A 26388-nucleotide genomic window follows, 5' to 3' on the forward strand; every position below is an offset into this window, starting at 1 on the left:
TTAAACAGAAAATGATGATATAGTGTTTCACGTTCGAAATGAGAAAAAGAAAAGTGAAAAACCTCGAAGAGTAGTGAAACAGTACCTTGAATAATCTTTTGGTATTTTTTGATGGAGATTTTGAAGTTTTCTTGTTGATTTTCTTGAGTGTTGGTGATGATTTTGACCGTTTCTTTAGAGTTTTCGAACGTGGTTTGAATCTTGACGATTGTGGTTTTGATCGAGGAAGAAGAAGAAGCGTCTTTCATAACGGTGAGTGAGCACGCTATGAAAACCGTTGAGTAGCAAGCGTGTTTGCACGCTGGTATGAGTGAGGCTCCCTTTTGTTGGGTTTGTCCTAACTTGTATGACTTGTAAGCCAAAAAAGCTTGTATGTATAGCATGCATGCTATAATTAATTATCTTTCCTTATTTAACTATACTAAAAGTTAGTTCCAAATTTAATATGAATCAAATTATAAAAGTTTCTCCTTTATTATTACTACATGCATTTATAATTCAATAATTTTTTCTCCCAAATAAAAATTTCAAATTCTTATATTTTTAATTTTAAAAAATCTCAAATAACCTCAATGCATTTTATAAAAGATAAAAAATTTTAAATTTGATCGATTTATATTAATTAAAAATTAAAAACATTTAAAATTGTTGGTTCATTACTTGCAAAATAAAATAATAAATAATAATAACTTAGTACCAATTTATTGATTATGTATATTATATATATAAAATTTTAAGGGCAAAACACTCAATTAAGCCAAGGGTGGATTTATTTACAGAATTCGCCAAACCAAAATCTGCTTCATGAATCAACCAAATCACGTTTATATGTAGTTCGAATCAGGTTCATTCGAAATCCATTCACACATAATTCGAATCATGTTGATTCAAATTATACACAAACGCACACACACTAATTCGAATCAACCTAATTCGAATTACACCCACAGTAATTCGAATCAGGGTGATTCGAATTACACTCACACACGCTACACATAGTAATTCGAATTGACCAGATTCGAATTACTCATGATTTAATTCTGCCCATTTTTTATTAAAAAATTAATAATTGATTAAAAAATAATATTTTAAAAATTAAAAAAATATATATTTTATTTCATGCATTAAAAAAAGCTAACAAAATATTTAGTTACGAGACTTCTTTAAAATATTAATGAGCTATCTATTCGAATTTCATACAATACTCTTTTGCGCATTTTTAATAACTCATGAATATTTTTTTATAAAACTTTTTAATAAATTTATTTAAATTATACCGCAAAAAAATATTTTATTCTATACAAAATAATTTTTAAAAAATGGCTTAAAAAATATTCGGAGTACTATAAAAATTTGTAATGTCCTAATGACTTAGGATATTAAAGAAATACTCTACATAGTCAATAATAATTTAAAAATTAAACAAAATATAGTTATGACCAGCATTTACCTAAATTACTAGAACATTACAAACTTTTATAATACACCTAACATTTTTTTAAGCCATTTTTTTAAATTATTTTGCATAAAAAACGGCTTAGAATGACTTAAAATGGCTTAAAATGCCCTTTATTCTAGTATACCTTGCAAACTTTTATACTAGAATATTACAAACTTTTATAGTACTCTTAACATTTTTTAAGTCATTTTTTTTAATTGTTTTGCCTAGAATAAAGGGCATTTTAAGTCATTTTAAGCCATTTTCTATGCAAAATAATTTAAAAAAAGAGGGATTAAAAAATGTTAGGAGTAGTATAAAAGTTTGTAATATTCTAATAATTTAAGTAAATACTGGTTATAACTATTTTTTTCTAAATTATTATTGACTATATAGAGTATTTCTTTAATGTCCTAAGTTATTAGAACATTACAAATTTTTATAGTACTCTTAACATCTTTTAAGCCATTTTTTAAAATTATTTTGTATAGAATAAAATATTTTTTTGTGGTATAATTTAAATAAATCTATTAAAAAATTTTATAAAAAAATATTCATGAGATACTATAAATGGGCAAAAGAGTATTGTATGAAATTCAAATTGATAATTCATTAATATTTCAAAGAAGTCTCGTAATTAAACATTTTGTTAGCTTTTTTTAATGCTTGAAATAATATATATATTTTTTTAATTTTTAAATTATTAATTTTTTAATCAATTATTAATTTTTTAATAAAAGAATGGGCAGAATTAAATCATGAGTAATTCGAATTTGGCCAATTCGAATTACTACGTGCAGCGTGTGTGAGTGTAATTCGAATCACCCTGATTCAAATGACTGTGGGTGTAATTCGAATAAGGTTGATTCGAATTAGTGTGTGTATTTGTGTATAATTCGAATCAACATGATTCGAATTATGTGTGAATAGAGTTCAAATGAACCTGATTCGAACAACATATAAACATGATTTGATTGATTCATGAAGCAGATTTTGGTTTGGCGGATTTGTGTAAATTTCTTCCTTCCTTGGCTTATCAACGTGAATTGCTCAAATTTTAAATATTATATATATATATATATATATATATATATATATATATATATATATATTAAAATATGAATGTTAAATTAGAGAATTTAACAACTTCTATTATACAGTTTATATTTTATATATAGACTATTATAAAATAAAAAATAAAAAATAAAAAAAATTAAGAAATAAAATTTTAAAAGTAATTAATAATTTGTCATATTAAAATCAATAAATAAGTATATATATGAATAGTAAATAAAAAATATTAAAATTATGACCATTTAGTTTATACGTGAGATAATTTGAAATATATATATATAACAAGACATACAGTTTAAAATTTGGTAATATTAATTGTAAAAATTTATTAATTATGAATATTATACGTATGAAATTATAAATGTTATAAGTATAAAATTATGGATGTTATTAATAAAAATTTTGGATGTTATATATACTTTATCTAATTATGGATATTATGTGTATAAACTTATAGATATTATAAATAAATTTGTCAATTGAATAAATTAATTTAGGTATTTGACATTTTTTTTTCAAATCTAGTTATAGTAAAATTTGAAAATATATGTGAATCAGAACAAATCATTTCACTTTGAAAAACATGAAACAAGTTTTTAAATTATCAAAGACCGTGATTTTATGTATAATGTCTTCAAAAAAAATATTAAAACATTTTGAATCATAATTTATTAGTGTATATGTAAAATAATTTAAAATATATAAAAAATATAATTTAGAATTGAATAATATTAATTATAAAAATATATTAATAATTATAAAAATTATGTGTATGAATATATAAATATTACATAATAAATAAAAAAATGTACTTTTGTTATTATAATATAAATTAAATATCATAAATATAAATCATGTGTATTCATTTAATAAGAATGTAAATTAATAAAGGTACATGCTTATAATATACTATTTAATGTATGTAATTAATATTTTTATATACAATAAATATTGCAATAAAAAAATAGGTGAGTGAAAGAATAATAATTAAATTTTGCTCATCTCATTAAATAAAGTTAAAAATAAAAGATTTTCGCTCCGTAAGTTTGGTTCCCAAACATTTTCCTAATTGAATTTCTAATAATGGAAGAAAAATAAAAAATAGAATAAGACATAGAAAGCATAAAAAAAAACAACAGCAATAAAAAGAAGTCACAACTCACAGCAATAGCATGATCCAAACACCATACTCAACTGGTAAAAATTGTAGCATATATAAAGCAACCATGGTACCAGGACAACAGAAGCAAAAGTTACAAAAACACCCCTCAACAAAAGCCAAAACCACCAAACCAAGTAAGCCAGAAAACTATATTCCAAAATCTTCCTTCTTGTGAGTGAACAAATAAATAGAGCATAAGAACGTTAAAATTGAATAAAATCTTCACATTCTGAAACCCCAACAAAATGAGCATTATCAAAAGGCACTATTCTCACCCTTTTCTTCTTCTCTTCACTACTCTTATTCTTCTCCTCCTTCTTCCTGTGTCAGATGCTGCAGATAACACAAGCTTGGTTTACAAAGTTTGTTCAGATGAGAAACTACATGACCTATCTGGGGTTTACTCACAGAACCTCAAATCCTTATTGGTTTCTCTTGTTTCACAATCTTCACAAAAACCTTTCTTCACAACAAATTCTGGCACTGGCCAGAATAATATGATCATGGGTTTGTACCAATGCAGAGGAGATTTATCAAACACTGCTTGCTACAACTGTGTCAGCAAAGTTCCTTACATTTTGGACAATCTTTGTGGCAAGGTTGTTGCCTGTGATATAAATGCTTATATTTATTGTTTCTTATACTAATTTGTGTAAAATGTTGATATAAGTATTCCTCTCCTAGTTAAATATTTGAGTAATGTTAAGAAACAAACTTTTTTCAACCAATTTCAGTCCATTTTTTAAAATTGTTTTGTTTGTGTTAAATTCTAAATTCTAAATTATAAATCATTATCTTTAAATCTTAAATTATATATTTAAATTTTAAAATTCACTAATATTAATTAACTAAGAGTGGATTTCCTATATTTTATCTATATATATTTTTTTGTGGATATTCCAATAATGACTCCATAGTTCTTTTCATGTAAAGATGTTTCATTTTGATCATTGCATGGTGGAGTGTAAAATTTAATTTTATATCTTATAAAAGTGTGACTAAATAAATAAATTATACTTTTAAACAAAGATCTTCATAAGATGTTTTTAGCATCTTCGCTAGAGTAAATGCCTTTTTCTTTTATGTTAAATTGTTTTACAAATTTTCTTATGTTATACATCAATGCATTCTTGTATAAATCTGATGTGTTAAGAGTTCACAGGTGGTGGCTGCGAGAATCCAACTAAGTGATTGTTATCTGAGGTACGAGGTTGTGGGGTACAAGCAGGTTCCTGAGACTCAGTTACTTTACAAGGTGTGTGGTTCAAAACAAGCAAATGGAGATGGTTGTGATGGGTTTGAGGAAAAAAGGGAGTCAGCTTTTGGCATGCTGGAGAATGGAGTGAAGAGTAGTAATGGTGGGAAATTGTTCTACAAAGGGAGTTACCAATCTTTGAATGTAATGGGGCAGTGTGAGGGTGATTTGGCCATTGATGATTGTGGTGATTGTGTTAAAAGTGCTGAGGAACAAGCCAAAGCTGAGTGTGGTGACTCATTTCAAGCACAGATTTATCTCCATAAGTGCTTCCTCAGTTATAGCTTTTACCCTGAGGGAGTTTCTTCCACCATGCCATCTTCAACTGCAGGTAAGCAAACTACCAATCTAAGATATTTTCTCAAATTTTGTTTTTCATATTTGAAGAACATGTATTTCACTTTTTTTTTTTCTTTTGGGGACTAAATTATCAAACTATAATTTTTAAGGGGCTTGATGATTTACTTGAAAAACTTATCTTTAAACAATAATTTCTTGTATATTGTATATTAGCACATACTTTATTACTATTAAACATTTTCTACTCTAACACTCCAACTTTTATTTTGCAGTATTAGATTAGATTCCATAAATATCACAATTTTGGGTATGCAAGTATCATAACTCTAGAGAAAAGAAAAAAATATCCCGTCTTCCCCCCCCCCCCTTTTTTTTTTTTGGTGTGTTTGTTAATTATTGTAGGACTCTATATGGCTGCTTTTGAGTGTTGTGTGTTTGTGTTTCTGCGATGTTAGGCAATAAAGAAAAGATCTTCATTTCTTTAACTTATTTTGATGCATTTTCTCCTCACTAGTCATTAAGGAACGATCTATCTGCCAGTGTTCTGTTTTTGCTCGTGGCTATATAGCAAATAACAATAAACTAACATAAATTTGATAGCAATAACAATTATGCTGTGAAATAAAAAATAAAATACTATCGGAGTATTGGACCATTTTCCATTTGGGTATTTGAGAAACGAGGTGTGCGAAGGGGAAAATAGGCTCTTTCATTTCACATTTGCACTTCACTATTGTTTATGATTGTATGTTATATCTCCAACAACAATAAAGCTTGTGTTTCTGTGTTTGATTGAATCAGAGTCAGCAGCCCAAGAAGGCACTCAAAAAACAGCAGCCATTGCTCTGGGGATATTTGCAGCTATTATTTTCTGCTGCGTTGTTTTCTTGTGTGTCAAGGATAAAAAAAGAGATGGAACTTGGAAGTGAATTTGACAATTTCTACTTATTTTAACCTCTTACACCACTTGAAGGAGTGTCAGATATATGGGCATTTAGGTTCTACAACTTGCCAAATAATGGAGTGACATGTGTCAACTTAGTATATGAGACAGAATGAATACATACATTATTTTCTATATATCTTACATGTCAATATAGAGTTAGTTTCTAACATTTTACCTTAAAATATAAAAGGCTATATAGTTCAGGCATTAAAGGTTTAAAGTTATTGCTGCTTCATGGTTGATGTGTTTTGAGTTGGATGTCCAAAGTTGATTAAACTTTTGTTTCTCATGTTGTGAATAACGGATGCCCATCATCAACATGGTGGTTTGTACAATTGTACTCATTCAAATTAATGTTTGGATGAGTTTCGTTGAGTCTCTTTCACCACTAAACCGCCCTAACCTCAACTCTGAAGTCCCATCTTGATTGTGTTTGTTCCCAACATAACACTGCAAGCTGCATCAGCAACACATGATTTCCCCTGCACCACTTAATGCAGCAAAATCGCAATGGCAGTTTAAGACTATGATTAGCAACATCAACTTACAGACTCATCTCTCAACCATAGAAATTCCAACAATAACACGAGACCCCGACAATCCCCCAAATTCGCTTTCATTTTCAAGAATAAGCATTACGATAATCATAGCTCGACCTACACGGGTAAATTAAACATCTAGTACTACCATTATCATAAGAAATCTGTTCTATCTACATCCAGATTGCGGGTTTCCCACCGTATCTCTCCAAACCAAAGACTACTCTATTATGGATCCAAATTTTATTTAAGAGTTTCCCACCGTATCACTTGTTAATGCTTGTTAATGCAGATAAATGAGTTAACCACTTAACCAGTCCAATTTGATTTGGAAACTATTTGTATCTAGTATCTACACTTAACATAATATTGATCAAATGCTGCAATTCATTTGGAATATGCCAATCAAAGTCCTAAAAAAAAAAAACCATTAAATTAAATTAAATAAATAAAGAACCTAGATGAAAGTGATAAAAAGATTCTATGCAATCAACTCCTAGTTTAAACATTTTATCATTTCAATTAAAAAAAAAAACCTTGATGAATGCCCTAAGGGACTTCACTATAAAAATCCATCACAGCTCAAACCTTAACAGCAAATTAAATTCAGCATCCAGCAACAATAATAAAAACATGATGACTTATCAGTGTAAGTAACAAAAAGAGTTCTCTACTAAAAAGGTACGAATTATTCAATCTAAAAGCAACAAAACCCTAAAACCCTAGCTACCACTCGCTCATTCAATCAACCAACAGTGATGCTCTCCAAACGTCGAAAAATCCAATAACAGAAAAACCGAACCGAAGGAATGAGAGAGCAGTTCTTGATTCTTCACTTAGGAGGACCAATGGAGGCGGGAGTACCAAGGATGCTGGCCTGCTGGAGCTCGATCTCGTTGAACTGCTGCTCGCGATCCATTTCGATGATGAGAGGGACGACGAGGATGAGGAACGTTGTGCCGGCGATCCATGCGGCTTTTCCGGTGCTGCGGAGGAGCTTCTTGGCCACGAAGGCGGCGTCTCCGGCGGCCTGTTTTCCGCGGGCAACGATGGGGGAGCGGGAGATCTTCACGATGAGGGAGTCGTCGCGGCCTCCTGGCCTCTCAGGGAGGGACACTCCGCCTCTTCTGGATTGCGACGATGACATTGTTGCCGAAGAAGTGAAGGGAAGCAGAGAGACGGAGAAAGAAAGAAGGAGACGCGAGAGTGAAGGGTGTAGAAAAAGTGAGAGAAACTTTCCTTTATTTGTGAGTGAATCCCAATGGGCCTTGACAATTAATTCGAAGGAAGAACGATATTCTCATTTTTAGGTTATTAGATATTTAATTTTTAATATTGTTGAATTAATAATTTATTTAGTTGTTATCACTAAAAATTTTAAAATATTATTTATAAATTATAATTTATTATTTGCTTAAGTTATTACTTTTTAAATTTGAAATAATTTCTCTTTTAGACCGAATACAAATAAAAAAAATTTTTACTGACGTAGCACTCATAGGTTGAGTTTCGAGATTATTTGCTTAAATGTTTTTATTAGAAATTTTTGTAATTTTATTTGTAAATTAATAGATTATTTGGTTAGATTGTTAGATAATAATAAGGATTTAGTTTTTGAATTTATTAACAAGGTAGTTGGATATTTAAATCTTAATATTATTGAACTAATTTTAAAAAAATATATATATAAATTATTCAGTTGGGTTGTTAGATACTAATAAGGATTTAGTTTTCGAGTTTATTAACAAGGTAGTTAAATATTTAAATCTTTATATTATTAAACTAATTTAAACAAAGTTATTTATAAATTATTTATAAATTAGGACGGTTGTTTAATAATAAAATCAACAATTTTAAAAGTAATAACAAAATAATAAAAAGCAAGTGGCAGTAAGAAACAAGTTCGAAAACAAAATAATAAGAGCTTAAATTTAAAAATAGAAGCAAAACCCTCGTTTTAAAATAAAATAATAAAAAATTAAATTTAAAAAAAATTGTTACTTTTTAAATTTAACTATTTACTTAAGTTATTTTGTTTAACTTGTTATTTTTTAATTTTAAGTTATTTTAAATTATTTGCACATAAATTAAAATTTTAAAAAAAATTCAAAAGATACATGCCTTAGTTAAGAGGACTCCTGTTCTCGATTCATAAATTTGCTAAGAGAAGTCGATGACGGATATATCTAATAGTGTTAATGGGATTACATACGAGTCTATTAGGACAGTTAATGAGATTACATATCCTAGCTTTCAAGATGCTTTCTATTATATGGACTACTGTGTGACGATAGAAAATTCATTACAGTTATTAATGAGGTCTGGTCATCAATTGAGAAAACTGTTCGTGATGCTATTGATATCTAACAGTGTTAACAAATTAAATTGTATTTAAAATGTAACTTAGACATTATTGGCCGTAGGATACTATATATGAAAAAAAAATATTGAAAAATTAAAGTATTTTACTATGTTGTAAATTATTATCACATACTTGCCAAAATCAATGTTCACTAATAACCAACTTTACATTGTTTTGTCAAGAGTTAAGAGTCGCAATGGTCTAAACATTCTAATTCTAGATGAAAACAACAATCCAAACTCATCAACAATAAATGTCGTGTTCAACGAAGTTTTTAATAATATTTAGATAAAAAAATAGTATTTTCATTTTAGTAACATACTATGATTTACACTTTTGTATAAATATTTGTCGTAGATATAATTAATTTATTAACTATACTTTCAGACTTGAAATAAAATGTATAACATGGAACACAATATTATATGTCAATTGCTTTCCTAATGAGGTTAGTAAAATACTAGGTTGTCGATAAATTTTTATTAGCCTTATAATATAAAGTTTAGTGTAAAATTGACATGCTACTATTACAGTTATATATGTTTTTATTTTTCTCTAATTTCTTTTATTATGGCTCAAGAATATTATAACTTCAAACTGTTCTATTTGTATTTTAGTTTGAATAAAGATAAAACAACATATAAAATACGTTTATTATATAACGACGATGATAGTATTATACTAAACTTGAGAAATTTATGATTATCAAATATTAATTCCGATTTACCATGTCAAATTAAAATGTAAACTCGGTGCATTGTACGGGTTTAGCACTAGTAATCTTATAAAAATAAAAATTAGAAACCGAAAAAAAAATAATTTTTTTTAAGAATATTATTATTTTGAAGTAATTGTTAAAAATTGTTAAGGTTTTTTTTTGTCGTAGATCTTAGTTCCATTTAAGGGTTTGTTATTGGCCAATGAATTACTTCATGCACAAAACAAAATTCGAATTCTAAATATTTATTTAAGTAGACGAGTGAATTGACCATTTGATCAACCCAAATTGGTTTTAAGATTTTTTCTTTGATGGAAATAAGAGTACGCCAAACCCAAGCAGGTATAAGCTCCGTTGCTTCCTTAGAACTTAAAAAATAAAAACGACCATGCCAAAAAAAATGATAAAAACTACCGAACTAAACCAATTTGAAATTGTCCCAAAAAAAATACAATTTCAAAATTGAAAAAATTGTACTAAATTAATCTCTATGAATACTTGACGTAAAAGAAATAAAAGATTAATACGGTATACTTTTATCAATCTAAAAAATATAATTAATGCATTAAGATCTCAAAAATTATTTTAATATATGTAATTAATTATTTCATTTATTTTAGAGTCTAACTCCACCAGGAACACATAAGAGGATATTTGTTCTTTAAATATATTATCCATCCCTTACAAGTTGAAACCCAAGTGAGCCAACCAAAAAAAGTTAAAATCTACCCGGCAAAAAAAGAAAAAGTTAAAAACTAAAAACTACATTACCTAACAAAAATAAAAAAAAAGTTTAAGAACTAAGATTCTTGTTAAAAATAACTCCTAATTTAAGGTGAATGATTCTTTGATGTTTTATTATTTAATCATGATATGTATATATGGAAGATAAGTTACTAAATCAGGAATTTATATAAAATATATATTTAAATATAAAATATATATTAAAAATAAATTAAATAATATATTTATTTATACATAAATATATAATAACTAATTTATAATAATTGATTTTTAATATGCGTGTAACATTTTTGTTTATTATTTTGCACTAAAATTAGTATAAGAACAAATTGACCGCAAAAAAAATCTAATGACTCCTAATTAATGATATTTATTTTTCAAATTTTGACACAATTTTATTTATTATTGACAAACATGTTGAAAGGGAAAAAACATGTTACAGCTTCTTGAAAGTTTCAATATTTTGTTTGGTTAATCTTCTTCTTTATAAGTGCAAAAGTGATTTTGTTCACAAAACTATGTTTACTAGAAGTAATAATTTCTAACATTAACGGGCTTTTAGCGACTAACATTCAACATTAATTTTTATTTTACCAACTTTATCCTTTATACATGTTATTGTATTATTTATAAAATTCTTATTATTTCTATTATTTATTATTTATATTTTTTTATTAATTTTTTACTTAACATTATATATTTTTATAATTGTGATTTTTGTGTATTATATTTATTATTATCTTTTTATAATAGAATTTATTGATCCCATTAAATAAAATAAATTAAACAAAAAAATTAACCATAAATAATAATAATAAAAAATTACTGCGTATTAAAAAAGAGTATTAGCAGTACAAAAAATATACTATATAAAAAAATATAAGAAAATATAAAAAAATTAAACATATATAAAAAATAATATTATAATTTAATGTCATATCCTTTTAAGTAATTATCTATTTAAAATTGATTTTAACTAATATTATCCAAACAATATTATTTTATCAAAATTAATTTTAGTATAGAATTGTCAAACATAAATCATATTGACACAAATTTATTTCTACTTTAAATTAATTCTATCTCACTTTCACTCAAACTTCAATTTGACAAACTACAGTCCAAGTAATTCACTTATTAAAAAGGTTCTTTAATCGTAATTGATAAATTATGAACAAAAGTAATATAATGGGCCTCAGTAATACATGGATTAGGTCTAATTCTTTAAATTCGGTCAACTCTCTCGATTAAGAAAGTAAACCCTAATGTGATATGAATTTTAGTGTGTTGTTTTATAAATTTTATAATATCTTATTTTTAATTTTTTATATTGTACTTTAACTTAGAATAATTAAACTTAGATTTTGTATTATTATTTTTCTATTGTTATTCAAGAGATCTTTATTGATAATATTTAGGAGTAAATAGGGTTAAATAGATGAAGAAACAAATTTTTTAGAGTAAAAAAGGTCTTTAAAACAATTTTTTTCAATTATACGGATATACCTCATATCTGATCCGATATGATCCGATCTGGTCCAACTTGAAAAAATGTGGATATCATATCCGATTTGATCCGATAAGTACAGTGTAGATCGGATAGAATTATAAGATGTATCCGATCCAATCCGTATGCAGTCCTAGATATAAAAAAGAGTAAACTACCATTTCTACCCACAAAAGTTGAAAACGCTGACATATCTACCCATAAAAAAAGGAAATTACCATTTGTACCCATAAAACATGAGTTCTATATAACAAAATTATCCAAACACTAAAAAATTACATAAAAACCCCAAATTACGCTTATCATCATCTGCATCATATTTTTTCCACCACCACTAACCCCATCCTCTCTCTCTCTCTCCTTCTATTTTCTGAGCTCGTCGCCACCGCCAGAGTTTGTCAACCCTGCCAACTCCTTCCCCTCTCTCTCTCTCTCTCTCTCTCTCTCTCTATATATATATATATATATATTTTGCTTCTCTCTCTTCTACTTCTTCGAATGGTTGCGTGATGTAGGTTCAGTGGTCTCTGGGTTTATAGACTGGGAAAGAACAGGTGAAACTGCGGACTGGACAGGGGCTGGAGCTCTGTGTCAGCGAGAGATGGAAGGCTAGCTGGAACGGGTTGGGGCAGCGGCAGCGGCTCTAGGGTTGTAAAAGGCGGCAAAAACAGAAGGCGACGGTGGTCTTGGGCTCGCGGAGGTGAGGCGAGGGTAAGAAGAAGAAAGAGAGAGGAAAAGGGTGGAGGAGGAAAGAAAGGAGAAAGGACGCGGCGGCGACGAGTGGAAGTTGGGTGGGACTTGACGGCGCCAGCGACTGTTGAGTGCCGCGGCGGTGGTTACGCAGAGGAGCTAAGAAAGGGCAGAGAGAGGAAGAAGAGTAAAAATCAGGAGAAGGGGGACAACTTGGTGTTCGCCGGTATTGGTGCGGTAGTCTAAGACAATTTGTTTTTTTTTTTATTGTTGTTGTTGTTGTTGCTTTATGTGAAGAAGATGATAATGGAGGTATAGTGGTGGTGATGGTGATGGTAGTGATAAAGAAAATGAGGTGGTGGTGCTTTTGAATTGAGTGATTGTGGTAATTAAGGTTTAGGGTGGTGGTGAAAAAGAATTTCGGTGGTGGGTTTGAAATTGAAAAAGTGGTGGTGTGGAGTAAGTGGTGGTAGTGGGGTAATTTAGGAATTTTAAATAATTTTTTTAGATTTGAATAGTTTTGTTAGCAAAAATTTATGTTTTATAAGTACAAATGATAATTTCTTTTTTCTATGAATAGACATGTCAGTATTTTCAATAGTAGTTTATTTTATAAAAAAAAAATTTCTGCACATGTAAAAAAGATAATACATAAAAAATAACGTATTTAATGTGTGACATTGAAGGGAATAACATTGGCACAGTTGAGCCCATTGAGGCTGTGGGAGTTGGAACTGAAGGCCCTATATATAACTAGAATTTTGGTTAATCCACTTGATTAAGTAGATATTAAATAACCAACTTGCGTTGGTAAAATGTTTAGTTCACTAACTAGTAAATATATTTTGAAGTATTAAAAATTTTCTCCTTTATGTTTAAGTGTTATTAGTAAATTGGAGAATAAAAAATATAATAATACCATTATATAAGTGAGTGATCATAAAATTAACTAATTATGTGTATTATATTTAGATGAAATATTTGCAATTCACATCGAAATTACAAATTCTAAATATATATAAAAGATTTTCTACCATAATATAGGAACAGGAATGTTATACATTCATGTAATCATGTAACCAAATACGAAATCGTTCTTATTCAAGGCTTTTTTTTTTCTCACGTTTCTTTTTCTTCTTCTTCTCACGATCGTTTACGCACGGAGCATCTTCTTTTTCTTTGTCTTCTTCTTCGCGTTTCTCCTTCTCCTCCTTTTTCGCGTTCCTTCTTCTTCACGTGTTTTCTCCTTATCATCATTCTTTTGTTGTTGTTGATGCTGTATTTTTTTTGTCTTTTCCTCCTTCTCTCTCTGGTGAAGAAGTAGTAGAAGGTGAGGAAGAAGAGTTTTAAATAGTGCAAAATGAACCAAACACAATACTCATGGTGAACCAAACACAGTACTCATGGTGAACCAAACATAGTACTGATGGTGAACCGAACACAATACAATTGTGTAGTATTGAGTGAACGAACCTGAATACTAAACCCTAAACCCTAAACCCTGAACCCTACCGTAAACCCTAAACCCCTAAAATCCTGAACCCTGAACTCTAAACCCTAGACCCCTAAACCCTAAACCATCAACCATGAACATGGTGAACCGAAATTAATACATGGGACGAACTGAAAGTTTGAAACATATTGAAGCCCTATACACTGAACCCTAAACCCATAAACTCTAAACCCTAAAAGCCTAAATTCTGAAACCCTATCGTCATTCTTTTGTTGTTGTTGCTGCTGTATTTTTTTTGTCTTTTCCTCCTTCTCTCTCTAGTGAAAAAGTAGTAGAAGATGAGGAAGAAGAGTTTTGAATAGTGCAAAATGAATAGAATACAGTACTCATGGTGAACCGAACACAATACAATTGTATAGTACTGAGTGAACGAAACATAATCCATTATATAAAATCAAATTCAAACAGCTTTCTGTAGAATGAACTGAACACATTACTCATGGTAAAACAATTGTATAGTACTGAGTGAACGAAACATAATCCATTATATAAAATCAAATTCAAATAACTCTGCCTACAATTTGCATATTATCAATTCAATTCAGTACACCTCCGTCCATTTAATTCAATCCAAATTAGCGATTGCATTCCATTCAATTCGATTCAAAATTGAATAATCCAAACTTTGTCAGTTTGATTTGTTTCAAAAGAGCAATCAAAATCGCTCTCCTAATTTGAAGTTAAGTCATTTATTGTTTCGATTGAGAAGTGCAAATCGAAGAAGAAAACGAAGAAGAATAGGAAAAAGATAAATGCAACGTAACCAGATCGAAATAAGAAAACGAGAAGATGAACGCGACCAGAGGAGAACGACGAAGAAAATACAGATCAATAAGGAAGAACGCGAGTAGAGGAGGAGGAGGAGGAGGGGGAGGAGGAGGAAGTTTACGTTGAGCAAAGCTTTAGGTTATAGCACGTTATATGTAGCGCGTGTATGACAAACGAGTGAGGAGTGGGGGGCGCGCGTGTGGAGGAAATTACTTAGTTAACAACCATGTAAATAATACATAAATGTAAAGCTTTTCTCATATAGAAATGACCTCACAATATCCGATTTATATTAACAATCAAATTTTACAAATAATATAATCCAACTGAATTCACAGTTACAATAAACCACAATATATAAAATAATCAAACTAAAAGCTCAAAACACTCAAGAAGATGAAGGAGTAGTAGATATTATTATATCTGTATTTCATACCGGTGGCATTGTTTTTTAATTCCTGGAGCATATTTGAATAAATAAATAAGAAGAAATGATAGCCACCACAAACTAATTTTAATATGACACCCATTTTAGAATATCAGAAAAACGTTATTGTAAATTTTACTCGTAAACTGAGACTCAAATGAACTTAGAATGGATTAAAAAATTCCAACCAACAAGGTTAATGATGTCTCTCCCTTCAAGTATTATTATAGCCATTAAGATCAAAAGTTGCTAAGAGTGCACTTTGCTCTGGGAGGATCTTTGCATTTCAATGCCTCATCTCCCTCTTTGTTAAATTTATTTGCAATTCCAATCTTATTAACTTGGTTAGACGAGACTTTAGCTTCATGATTTCCCACCTTCACTCTTGCATCCCTTTGTCTATGAGCTCGAGATTCCTTGTTGACCAAGTCATTTATGCTTCCAATTAATTCATCATTTTCTGAAACGACAATAACGTTTCTAATTATGTCATTTATTAGAATATTGGTTGGTCAAATCTTAGTTTCAGTTAAGGTTATAATAATAATGATGATGATGATGATGATGATGATGATGATGATGATGATGATGATGATGATGATGATGATGATGATGATGAAATTTATTTAAGTCTCTAGTCGATCTTCACATAATATGAGCCATAATTTTGTCGCTAATTAACGAGAATTTACCGGGACTTGATAGAACTGCACGTGGACGTAAGACAGCAGAATTAGATCTTGCAATTTGGTTTGGCCTCTCACCAACTTGTTTGCTATTCCTCACTATTCCTGTAAATCATAATAGGATTTATTCAAGATTCTAATAATAGAATCGGTTATTGAATCGGTTAAATTAGAGGTTTAATAGTTTAAAAATTTAATTAAAATTAAATTACATGTAATAAAATAGTACATATATATGTACAAAGCATACGTTTTTTTTTTGGTGTTTTATTAAAATTAACTGCTAAAAAATGGATCGGTTTGGCCGATTTATCGGTTTTTAAAACTTTTGTTTACTTGATAAAGAAGTTTTTATTTGAACCGAATTAGCTTTATTTGTAATTTTTTTTGTTAATTGGATCGAACCGATTGATTTAGTCCAATTTTTAAAATTATGGATTTATTAGATCCAACCCAATAATTATTCGGGTTTTTATAGTTTTACCAAATTTGTAATTAAGTCCTTATATATATATTTTTTTCAATTAAGTCTTTATATTATTTTTAATTTTTTAATTAGATCATTTTCATGTCGAAAATATTAAAATTAACAGAATATTTTTTTCAAAAAATATATGCTCAAAGATTTAGTTAGATTCTTAGTTATAGATACTTTAAAATTTCAATTTGTAAAGAAATATTCAATTGACTCTAATATTTTTTACAGCAGAAAGAATCTAATTATAAAATTAGAAATAGTATAAGAACCCAATTAAAAAAAATATAGAGATCTAATTAAAAATTTAGTAAAACTATAGGGACTAATAGAAATTAAACCTAAATCGATATAATGTTTCATATAAAATTTTGATATCTAAGCTAACTTCTTACGAGGAAAAAAAAAATCTTACAAGGAAAAAAAAAAACAAAAGAAGTATAGTTCCATTTATTATTTGCGTATAGTTAGGTAGAAAATGTTTAGAAACAACAAACAAGTGAAACTTTCACATTCTAACCAAGTTGAAAATGTTAGCTGGTTTAGGAGAAGTATCTATCTAACTTATTTTAGCTTTTAATCCTTTTTAGCTGAAGTTCTCAACGTTTTTTTTTAATAATAAATAAAAATACAATATAAGTGTCTAAACTTGGTGATGCCCAAAGCTGATGTAGTGATTTGCAAATAAATTTTCCTATTTTATTAGCACACTAAACAATTTACCTTTCTATAAATTAAATGATTGTAGTAATAATAAATATAAGGTTAGTCAAAATAGTAAATATTTCGTACTTTAATTAGAACTTTAGAGGTTATCTTCGTTTAGAAATTTTGAACAAAACTCGTTATTCGTTATCTTCTCCTAAACATGCACAATCAATTTCATATTTGAACTTTGAAGTCAATGCTTAGAAAACAAATTGTTGGAGGAGTGAAAAAAGAAAGACATTGTGTTTAAATAAAACAAAATTACCTTCAAAATGTAGGGAGTCAATGAACTTCAGGAACACCCTACTTTCACTATCACTTCCTGAAAAATCATCATCATCGTCTTGATCTTCGGTTCTCACTTTCAGTCTTGGATACACTTTAAAACAGAACACATACACAGGTTTAATAAGAGATTAACACCATGATATATGGTTATGTAAACATATTCGAAAATATATATAATTACCCAAAAATCATCTCTTAACGGGAATAAATTAAAGCAATAATTCCATCTAACAAGAATTACCGTATTATTAGCCAACTAAAATGATATTTTGACAAATTAATAAAACAACAAATATTTAGCTAGAGCAATTAATATAATAATGAAGCCTAGTATATCATATCATAATATTTTGTAATAAGCAACAATAATATAATGTAGTATATCATATCATAATATTTTGTAATAAGCAACAATAATATAATGTAGTAGTATTGATGAACACACATAGATGTGTGAGGGAAACTCACTTATTAATTTCTTTTGCTGCTTCGAAATTAGAGTTTGGAATATAGTTGCACGTAAAATGAGAGAACATATTCTGAAGTTGAAAATTCTTGTGGTCTATATAAAGCCTTTAATTTTAGCCTATGCTACTGGTAAATGAGTAAAAATGAAGTCAAGTTAGGAGGGATAAACTGAAAAAGTGAAAAGGTACTATGTATAATCAATTAACTATGTTTCTTTACTTGAACACCAAGAATGTCAGATCAGATTGTTCAGATACATGTGTGTGGCATTCATTGAGAACTAATTTGTTTTTCTGAATTCTTCATGTCTTGGCCAATCTCTGCAAGGTCCATGCTGATTTCTTTCCCCCTATATTCTTGTTGATTTTCTCTTTTAATTAAATAGTGATGGAGGAGTGATGCATATTACATGAGAGTAGTACTTTTTGAAGGCTACAAGTTATTAGGTTTTGTGCAAAAGGTTAAACGTTGGATTAGTTTTATTTTCAAAAATGAATCATCCCAAATTCCCAATGTAGAATTATATTTTATTAAAAAATAAGTCTATATGCTCCTTGCTAAAATTATTCAGAGCAATTCCAATGCACTCTTTTTAGAGTCTTTGTTCTGAGATATTAAACCTTTGAAAAAATTTTATTGATTAGAGAAAAAATGATGTCTGTCCTTGCTCACAGTTTGAGGAAGCAAAGCTCCTCTGAAGAGAGACAAATATATATATATATATATATATATATATATATATATATATATATATATATATATATATATATATATATATATATATATTTGCTATATTTCATAAAACATTTGGAAAAAATTAAATAGTGAATATTAGGAGCAATAGCGGTAATATATTTTCATTCTATAAATATTAAATACAAACTTTTATTTTTATTTCCTCAATTTCTTTCTATCTTCAATATTTTTAAAATTTTTTCAACAAAATTTTTTCTCATATTTGTTATCATTAAAAAAATTGTTATTTTTCTTATAATTTAATTAGTTCTACTCTTTTCAAATCATAATATTTACCTTCAAAAATCTTTTTTAAAAAAAATGAAAATTTACTTTACATTGATAAGCTATGTTTAAATTAAATATAATTTTAAAATTCTAACTTTTTCTAATTAAATAGATCTAAATCAAGCCATTAAATTTTAAATTTTTACATTTAATATTTGAAATTATATTTATAAGTCTAAATTAAATATTACTTAATTCTAAATTATGATTCTAAATTTTGATTTAGTATGTCTTAAATAATATTAAACAATAAATTATTGATTTAATTAATTAATTTTAAAAAATAATTAAATTAAATTAAACTGTTAAAATTTATTCTTATAACCATAAAAATTTACTACAAAAAATAATATATATATAAATTCATAATTAGGTAAGACCCATCCTATGTGTGCCCAGATCGGGAGAAGACTGCCCGATCCCCCCCCCCTCCAAAAACAATTTAATTTTAAATAATAAAATTGTCATATTTTGTTTTCAAAAATATTTATTTTTTATTTATTTATTAAAAATGTCCAAAATTTTCCTTTCATCCCACATATCTTGGAAGAATAAAAATTCACTTGCCTTTCCTACCTTCCCCTACTTTTTTACTCTCAACTTTCTTTCTTCTTTTCAACTAAGCAAAGCATAAATGATCATCTCGCAAAATGAACCAAATTACTAAAACCACGGATATTATCAGAAGGAAAGAGTAATTGAAACATTGTTGGCTTAGTTTTCCACATATCGAAATTTATAAAATACCAGTGGGGGAAGTTCAAGTAGGTTTAGGAGAAAAATAAAATGCACATTCCACAATGATAAATGTATGCCTCTGGAGAAAATAGACACATTAATAAATGAATCGGGTAAATTAATAAATGAGCTTGAAACAAGGAACAAGTTCATAGGGCTCTCACGTAAAAATATGCAAGTACAAACTAAGTCCAGGTCCTGCAAATCATTCAGCATATAGAACAGCACTAGAGCATAGAATGGATGACCCTGCAAATTCATGAAATATTATTAGAAATATTCAACTTAATAAAAGAACCGATACACAATATTATGCTACATTCTATTAATAAACTAAATTATGTCTATTGTGTCTGCTTCTCCTCAACATCAACCCCATGATCCACACACACACACACACAGTCACATAAATGCTAACATGATCAATAACATTTATATGACAGGAGGGTGTGAAGGCATGGAAGAAGGAAAAATTCAAAACATGTAATTTTAACATAAATCTATAATTTCCCTAAAACAGCAAGCAAAAGTCTACAATACATAAGGGTGTTCTTGAAAAGCTATATATAAAGATAATGGTAAAATATCAACAATCACCAAGTCAACATCCATCAGATTAAGATTCAAGTTCTTTAACAGGTTAAACATTCAACAATTAACATTTGTTAGGGAATACGCCAATCAGAGTTACAAAAAGATTACAGCAGTCGAATTATGAACATTATTATACAGAAAACAACACAGCCTTACAAGTCACTATGTGGTTTAGGGAACTCTTAAAAACTATTTTATGGGGAATAAAATTACACATTAAGCAATAATATCAATTTCATGACTACCAATATTTGTATGTTTAGAAGAGAAAACCTACCACTCACTAGAGGTACAATGTAGCTCAGAAGAAGATTATTGAAACACCCATCATAAAGCAACCTACGGATACCCACGGGCTTAATCGCTCCCCTGTTTCAGCAACAACTCAAGAAGATAAAATCACTGATTATCATCCAATCAAATATATTTTTTATGCTCACTTACTTTGTAGCATTTCATTTTAGAGCTTTCTGGGCAAAATAAATATCTAACATAAAAATATATTCCTCAATACATCCCCACAATGGTAAAGCTAGGACTCAAGGATTCCACCATAATTTAGCCTTGTGAAGATCACAGGACATTAAAATGCATTTTGAAGGACGAATGCTCCAAAATAGTTAGGATTTATAGAAACGATACATAAATATATATAGAAGTGGTTGAGGTTGTAAAAGATGAATATTGGCACAGAAATAAAATGAGATTACAACTAAAATCCAAACCTTCTCTATTTGGATCCATCATAAAATCATAATGAATTATTATATCCCTAGATTTTCAACCAAGAAAGGTAAGGCATAAACACTCACGAAGAGTCCATATCCTTCTTGTTTAAAGGTAAGAAGGTGCAAGTACAACTAACTATGGTTTGATAAGTCAGGATTGTACTAGGGTTAACAAACTGATTGATTAAAAAAATGGCAGTACATGATAAATTGACAAATGGAGAAATCTTTAGAGCATCAATCACATGGAGCAAAGAAAAAAAAAAAGAAAATTTTTTTTTACAGAACCAAAGGGAAACATAAAATACAAATCCATGGTAACCCAAATGCAGATATGGCTTCTTCTTCCCTACCCTTCTTTCTGCTCCAGTCATTTCCATAGCATAAACAAAGAAAACAACTAGATATTTGAAAGCGCATATGAAAAATTAAAATGAAACTTCACACAATAGTAAATCAAATAGGAGATTGTTACCTATTCTTGCTGCCTTCCAGAAGAACCCACGAAACCTGTCACAAAAGAACTTGTCATTAGTGTCACTTGTTCAGCAAGATCTAAACATATGCTATGAAGAAAGCAAACACATTTGCAAAATCCAAAAGATATATCCAATGATTCAAAGAATCAAAACATAATATAACTAGATGAAGGTTCCAAAAAGAATTGTGATTGACGAAACATGTAAATTCACATGTGAATAACTGAACATTATCAAACATTTGTAGAAAGAGAAAGGGTAAATGCAGATAATAGAAGCATATACAGTGAAATGCTTTCCCTTGATTCAATGTTTAACATCGTTAAAATTAGGGACTCTATTCAATAACAGAAAATAATGGTGCAGTCATGCGCACACCATCTATGGGGAAGCTATGATGCTAAAGGTGTATCGACACATGTTTCAATCACAACCAAAAGTCACACCATATAACAGCCACTACTGCACTATGCAGACTAAAAATCCAAGACCCCTGTTTCCTATGGATTGTATAGTTTTTTTTTTTTTTAACCCTTCCGATTCTGCTTCTGTTTCTTCAAAGGTTTTTTAGATCAAAATCGCCCTCTAAAAAGATTTAGCAACCAAATTTGTACGACTTGGATTTAGTTAAGTATATCAAAATAACATTTAACAAAGCAAAGAGTATTTGGTAGGATAAATGAGTCAAGAATCAAGATAAGGGAACAGATTGTCCAAATGTTAGATGTTCACAAGTCATTATCATGTGAGATTACTCGGCATTGATTTTAAAAATGGGACCCAGACAAGAATGACATAAAAGAAAGAGTAAATACCCAAATTGGCCGTCAAATTTTCAGATCGGACACTTTGGTCCCCAACAAATTTTTGTTCACCAAAAGTCCTTGAGAGTTACTCTTGTCGGATAGATTGGTCCCTTGGTCACTTTCCATCAAATTTTCAATGTGTTGGACAAATAGGTCCCTAGTCCCCCTTCAAAATGACGAAAGGACCAATTTGTCTGGCGGGAGTAATTCTTGAGGACTTATAGTGAATAAATATCGGGGACCAAAGCGTCCGATTTAGAATTCCTTGAGGACCAAATTGGGTGTTTTTTTTTCTGAAAGAAATAACGATGAAAAAGAAATAAGATCATTCGAAAATTTAACATGAGAGGATCCAATCCCATGGAAATGGAGAATGTGCTAGAGATGTTTTGATTTTTCATAATGATACTCTGACTTAGGGTTGATGTGGTTGGGACTGGTTCACCTATAAAAAACGTGAGGCAGCAAGCAAAGTGAAGAAGAAAACTAGTTCAAGTCTTTCTAGATCATAGGGACAGAACCTATATAATATGTAAAGGAGGAATAAGCCAATGATGTAGAAATGTAAGTGAAGGAAGAGATTAACAAGTCTATTAGTGGTGAAATTAACATGGAAAATTACGTGTAGTATATTGAAGACAATTATTCCAACCAATGACCATGTTTAGGGTTTTAAAACATAAGTTACTTTAAGTCCTAGAGACCTAAACATAACTATGCTTTGGTTCTGTAATTTGTTTACTCACTTATGCTACAGGACTTCTGTTGTAGTGACTTGTTAAATTTGCATCAGATTGATGATGATTGTGTGTTATTTATAAATGTTTGCATCTTGTGCCTTACTCTTCAATGTGATAACAATCTCACTCTCCTGTATCCTATTGAAGCATATTAAGGTTCAGCTGCTCTGTTTTAGTATTCAAGATTAATAACTATGATGATTAAGAGAACTCTAAAATTTTCGATAAAAATAACATTAGGAAGACTAGGGAGTACATTGAGGACAAGGAACTATTATCCCCAACTGTTTTCCATGTTTAGATGTTTAGATAAGCTCCCAAACAAGGTAAACTGATAAAGGTTTAGAAAAAGGGTGTTTTTGGTTGAAGGCTAAAAATGGTATAGAAATTTTCATGGCTGAACTAAAGCTTCCCTATTCCTCTATTCTCCTCCATCTGAAAATCAAGAGAGTATCACATATGCCATTTTAGTAATAAGTAAAAGCTAGTCATCTAACATGTGGGCAAATTGAATTGCTCCAAGAAACATAGATTAATATCCTAACCCTAAAGTGAATACTATATCCTCACAACAACACACCAAAAAGCAACATTCATAATGAAAGCATATGTACTTAGATGAAGCCATAATGGATAATCAACAGTTCAAGTGTTCAACATCTCCATAAACACTACAGTAGTGCAATCTATTCTATATCTATTACCTATCACTATCACTTCTTACTAAATCCTGGATCAACAAAAAGCAACAATGAAAGGTAAAATGTATGAACGAACAGTAATATATATAGAAACGTATCTATGTATATATGTATGTATGTATATAGATGCAAATACATACCCAGTTCTTTGTTCAAGGACTGCTGGAAACTGCATCTTAAAGTAAGTGCAGGCACATATTCCAAGTAGTATCACAGTAAGGAACGAATGGAAATTGAATAGCGCAGACTGAAAACAAATGTGTAAAATGGATGTCAAAAACCAAAAAAGCATTTGCACTCGGTAGATAAAATTAAAATTAAAATTAAAATAATAACGGAAAAAAAACTCATTCAAGAATCAGAATTGAAGATCCCTTACCATCTTCACACGTTAGAATTCACTATTCTTCACTTTTTCTTACACCAACTGTAACAAAAACATAGTAAGATGTGAATCATACAAGTAATAATTGAGTAAATCATAACTCAAGAATAGATCTGATCTATTGAATGCTTTTATTTATCGATGAGGTGGCATAGATCTTGAAAGGGAGGAGGAAAAGAGAGAATACGAACAAGCAAATAAGAAAATTGGGGTGGGTTACCAAAATTGAAGCAAATAACGCATAGTTGTCAAAACCGAACCGGTGATCGAACCGGTCAGTCACTGGGTCATTGTGTCACTGGTTCAACTGGTGGGTCACGGGTTCAACCGGTTGACTCGGTCTTATTTAAATAAAAATATAAAATAGTAAAAAACTTAAAATTTGGTATGCATATCTTCACAAAGATTTTAACAACAATCGAGTCTCATTCTAAAAATAACTAATACGAAAATAGACATAAAACTAATCATTACTACAATAATATCTTAATTTGATAAAATAAGAATAACAATCCATAAACTATATCCAATGAATAATTTCAAAGTCGGAGCATCTAAAAAAATTCAACATCATTCCATCAGCAACAATCAACACTCAACAAAATCACTTCGTATTCATAATCAACAAAACCAATTCAACAATCAACAAAATCATTCATAATCAGCAAAATCACTGCATATTCATAGTCAGCAAAACCAATTCATAAACTCAACAATCAACGAAATCATTCATAATCAGCAACATAATTCATAAACCAATTCAACACTCAGCAAATCAATGCATATTCATAGTCAGCAAAACTAATTCAAACCAATTCAACACTCAACGAAATCATTCATAATCAGAAAAATAATTCATAAACCAATTCAACACTCAACAAAACACTGCATATTCATAGTCAGCAAAACTAATTCATAAACCAATTTAACAATCGACGAAATCATTCATAATCATCAAAATAATTCATAAACCAATTCAACGCTCAGCAAATCACTGCATATTCATAGTCAGCAAAACCAATTCATAAACCAATTCAACAATCAATGAAATCATTCATAATCATCAAAATAATTCATAAACCAATTCAACAATCAGAAAATCACTGCATATTCAGTCAACAAAACCAATTCATAAACCAATTCAACAATCAAAGAAATCATTCATAGTCATCAAAATAATTCATAAACCAGTTCAACACTCAACAAATCACTGCATATTCATAGTCAGCAAACCCAATATATAAACCAATTCAGCAATAAAATTAACAACAATAACATTTCAACCATTTCAACGTTTCAAGTTCAACCTTTGTCATATCTAATCAGATTCATAAATCAAACAACAATAAAATTAACAGAAATAACATCAATGAATCAACTATTAAAACTTAATATAGAATATTAGAATAACTGAAAAAAAAAAGAGATTACATGTTGACTGTTGTCGCGGCGGCAGAATCAAGCAGTGCAGTGCAGGCAGCAACACCCGCGGAAGAGAGGCGAGGGAGGGACGGAGGAGCGGCGCGGCGAGACGCGAGCATTCACCAGGAAGCACGGCTGCAGGAAGCGAGGCAAGACGCGAGCAGTGGACCACACCCGGCGTTGGGTGCAGTGATGGAGGACGAGCAGAATACGAGGTAGAGGGAGCAAGACCACTGCCGAGGAGCAGGCGAGGGACGACGAGCGGAGGAGACGCGAGCGTGCGATGGATCCGGCGAGAGCACAGGATGCGGTAGATCCGGAGGAGACGCGACTCGCGAGCACACGATGCAGTGGATCCGGCGAGAGGCGCGGCACGGAAGCGAGCGTGCGGTGGCGGTGAACCGAGGTGAGAGAGAGAGAGCTGGGGGAAAGAGAAGAGAGAGAGAGGGGGGGGTGGCTGTGCTTTCTGTGTGTGGGAGTGAGTGAGAACTGGGAGGATGGGGCAGTTAGTGATAGGCCTAGGGTTTTTTTTTTTTAAATTCTGAACCGGTTCGGATTTCTAAAACCGGCAGGTTCACCGGTTTTTACTAAAATCTGCCAGATCAAACCAATTTTCACCGGTTCCATGCCTTATCCGGTCTTTTGAACTAGCCGGGCCGATCCCATGGCTGATTCAGCTACATTTGTTTCTGAGAACAAGACAG

The 26388-nt window shown here is 29.9% G+C and overlaps 4 protein-coding genes across 4 annotated transcripts; 1 reads left to right on the top strand and 3 right to left on the bottom strand.

Annotated features, from left to right (window-relative positions):
- Positions 1 to 3781: 3781 nt before the first annotated feature.
- On the top strand, positions 3782 to 6344 carry LOC112741022 (plasmodesmata-located protein 1). Its single transcript, XM_025789828.3, has 3 exons — positions 3782 to 4273; positions 4837 to 5260; positions 6031 to 6344. The coding sequence occupies exons 1-3, from the start codon at positions 3920 to 3922 to the stop codon at positions 6156 to 6158; spliced, it is 906 nt and encodes a 301-aa protein (XP_025645613.1). The 5' UTR covers positions 3782 to 3919; the 3' UTR covers positions 6159 to 6344.
- Positions 6345 to 7211: 867 nt separating this feature from the next.
- On the bottom strand, positions 7212 to 8005 carry LOC112741029 (mitochondrial import receptor subunit TOM9-2). The gene has a single exon (XM_025789841.3). The coding sequence runs from the start codon at positions 7859 to 7861 to the stop codon at positions 7547 to 7549; it is 315 nt and encodes a 104-aa protein (XP_025645626.1). The 5' UTR covers positions 7862 to 8005; the 3' UTR covers positions 7212 to 7546.
- A 7279-nt stretch (positions 8006 to 15284) lies between these two features.
- Positions 15285 to 18417, bottom strand: LOC112741016 (uncharacterized). Its single transcript, XM_072216097.1, has 5 exons — positions 18288 to 18417; positions 18069 to 18194; positions 17578 to 17691; positions 16136 to 16234; positions 15285 to 15903 (listed from the first exon to the last, which is right to left on the bottom strand). Coding segments are annotated over exons 2-5 (435 nt in total). The 5' UTR covers positions 18070 to 18194; positions 18288 to 18417; the 3' UTR covers positions 15285 to 15682.
- Positions 18418 to 19786: 1369 nt separating this feature from the next.
- On the bottom strand, positions 19787 to 26183 carry LOC112741012 (uncharacterized). Its single transcript, XM_025789802.3, has 6 exons — positions 25694 to 26183; positions 24257 to 24304; positions 24018 to 24124; positions 21627 to 21661; positions 20701 to 20792; positions 19787 to 20078 (listed from the first exon to the last, which is right to left on the bottom strand). The coding sequence occupies exons 2-5, from the start codon at positions 24257 to 24259 to the stop codon at positions 20725 to 20727; spliced, it is 213 nt and encodes a 70-aa protein (XP_025645587.1). The 5' UTR covers positions 24260 to 24304; positions 25694 to 26183; the 3' UTR covers positions 19787 to 20078; positions 20701 to 20724.
- Positions 26184 to 26388: the final 205 nt, after the last annotated feature.

The sequence above is a fragment of the Arachis hypogaea genome, chromosome 2, assembly GCF_003086295.3.
Source record: "Arachis hypogaea cultivar Tifrunner chromosome 2, arahy.Tifrunner.gnm2.J5K5, whole genome shotgun sequence".
In the NCBI taxonomy this organism is placed as follows: Eukaryota; Viridiplantae; Streptophyta; class Magnoliopsida; order Fabales; family Fabaceae; genus Arachis; species Arachis hypogaea.

Coding starts and splice junctions, on each gene's coding strand:
- LOC112741022 (XM_025789828.3), top strand. CDS start 3,920: ATGAGCATTATCAAAAGGCACTATTCTCACCCTTTTCTTCTTCTCTTC. Junction 4,274..4,836: donor TGGACAATCTTTGTGGCAAG/GTTGTTGCCTGT, acceptor AAGAGTTCACAG/GTGGTGGCTGCGAGAATCCA. Junction 5,261..6,030: donor CATGCCATCTTCAACTGCAG/GTAAGCAAACTA, acceptor TGATTGAATCAG/AGTCAGCAGCCCAAGAAGGC.
- LOC112741029 (XM_025789841.3), bottom strand. CDS start 7,861: ATGTCATCGTCGCAATCCAGAAGAGGCGGAGTGTCCCTCCCTGAGAGG.
- LOC112741016 (XM_072216097.1), bottom strand. Junction 16,235..17,577: donor TGACTCCCTACATTTTGAAG/GTAATTTTGTTT, acceptor TATGATTTACAG/GAATAGTGAGGAATAGCAAA. Junction 15,904..16,135: donor TGCAGTTCTATCAAGTCCCG/GTAAATTCTCGT, acceptor TTGTCGTTTCAG/AAAATGATGAATTAATTGGA.
- LOC112741012 (XM_025789802.3), bottom strand. Junction 21,662..24,017: donor GTCCTTGAACAAAGAACTGG/GTATGTATTTGC, acceptor CTTTTGTGACAG/GTTTCGTGGGTTCTTCTGGA. Junction 20,793..21,626: donor CTGGAAGGCAGCAAGAATAG/GTAACAATCTCC, acceptor TTGCTGAAACAG/GGGAGCGATTAAGCCCGTGG.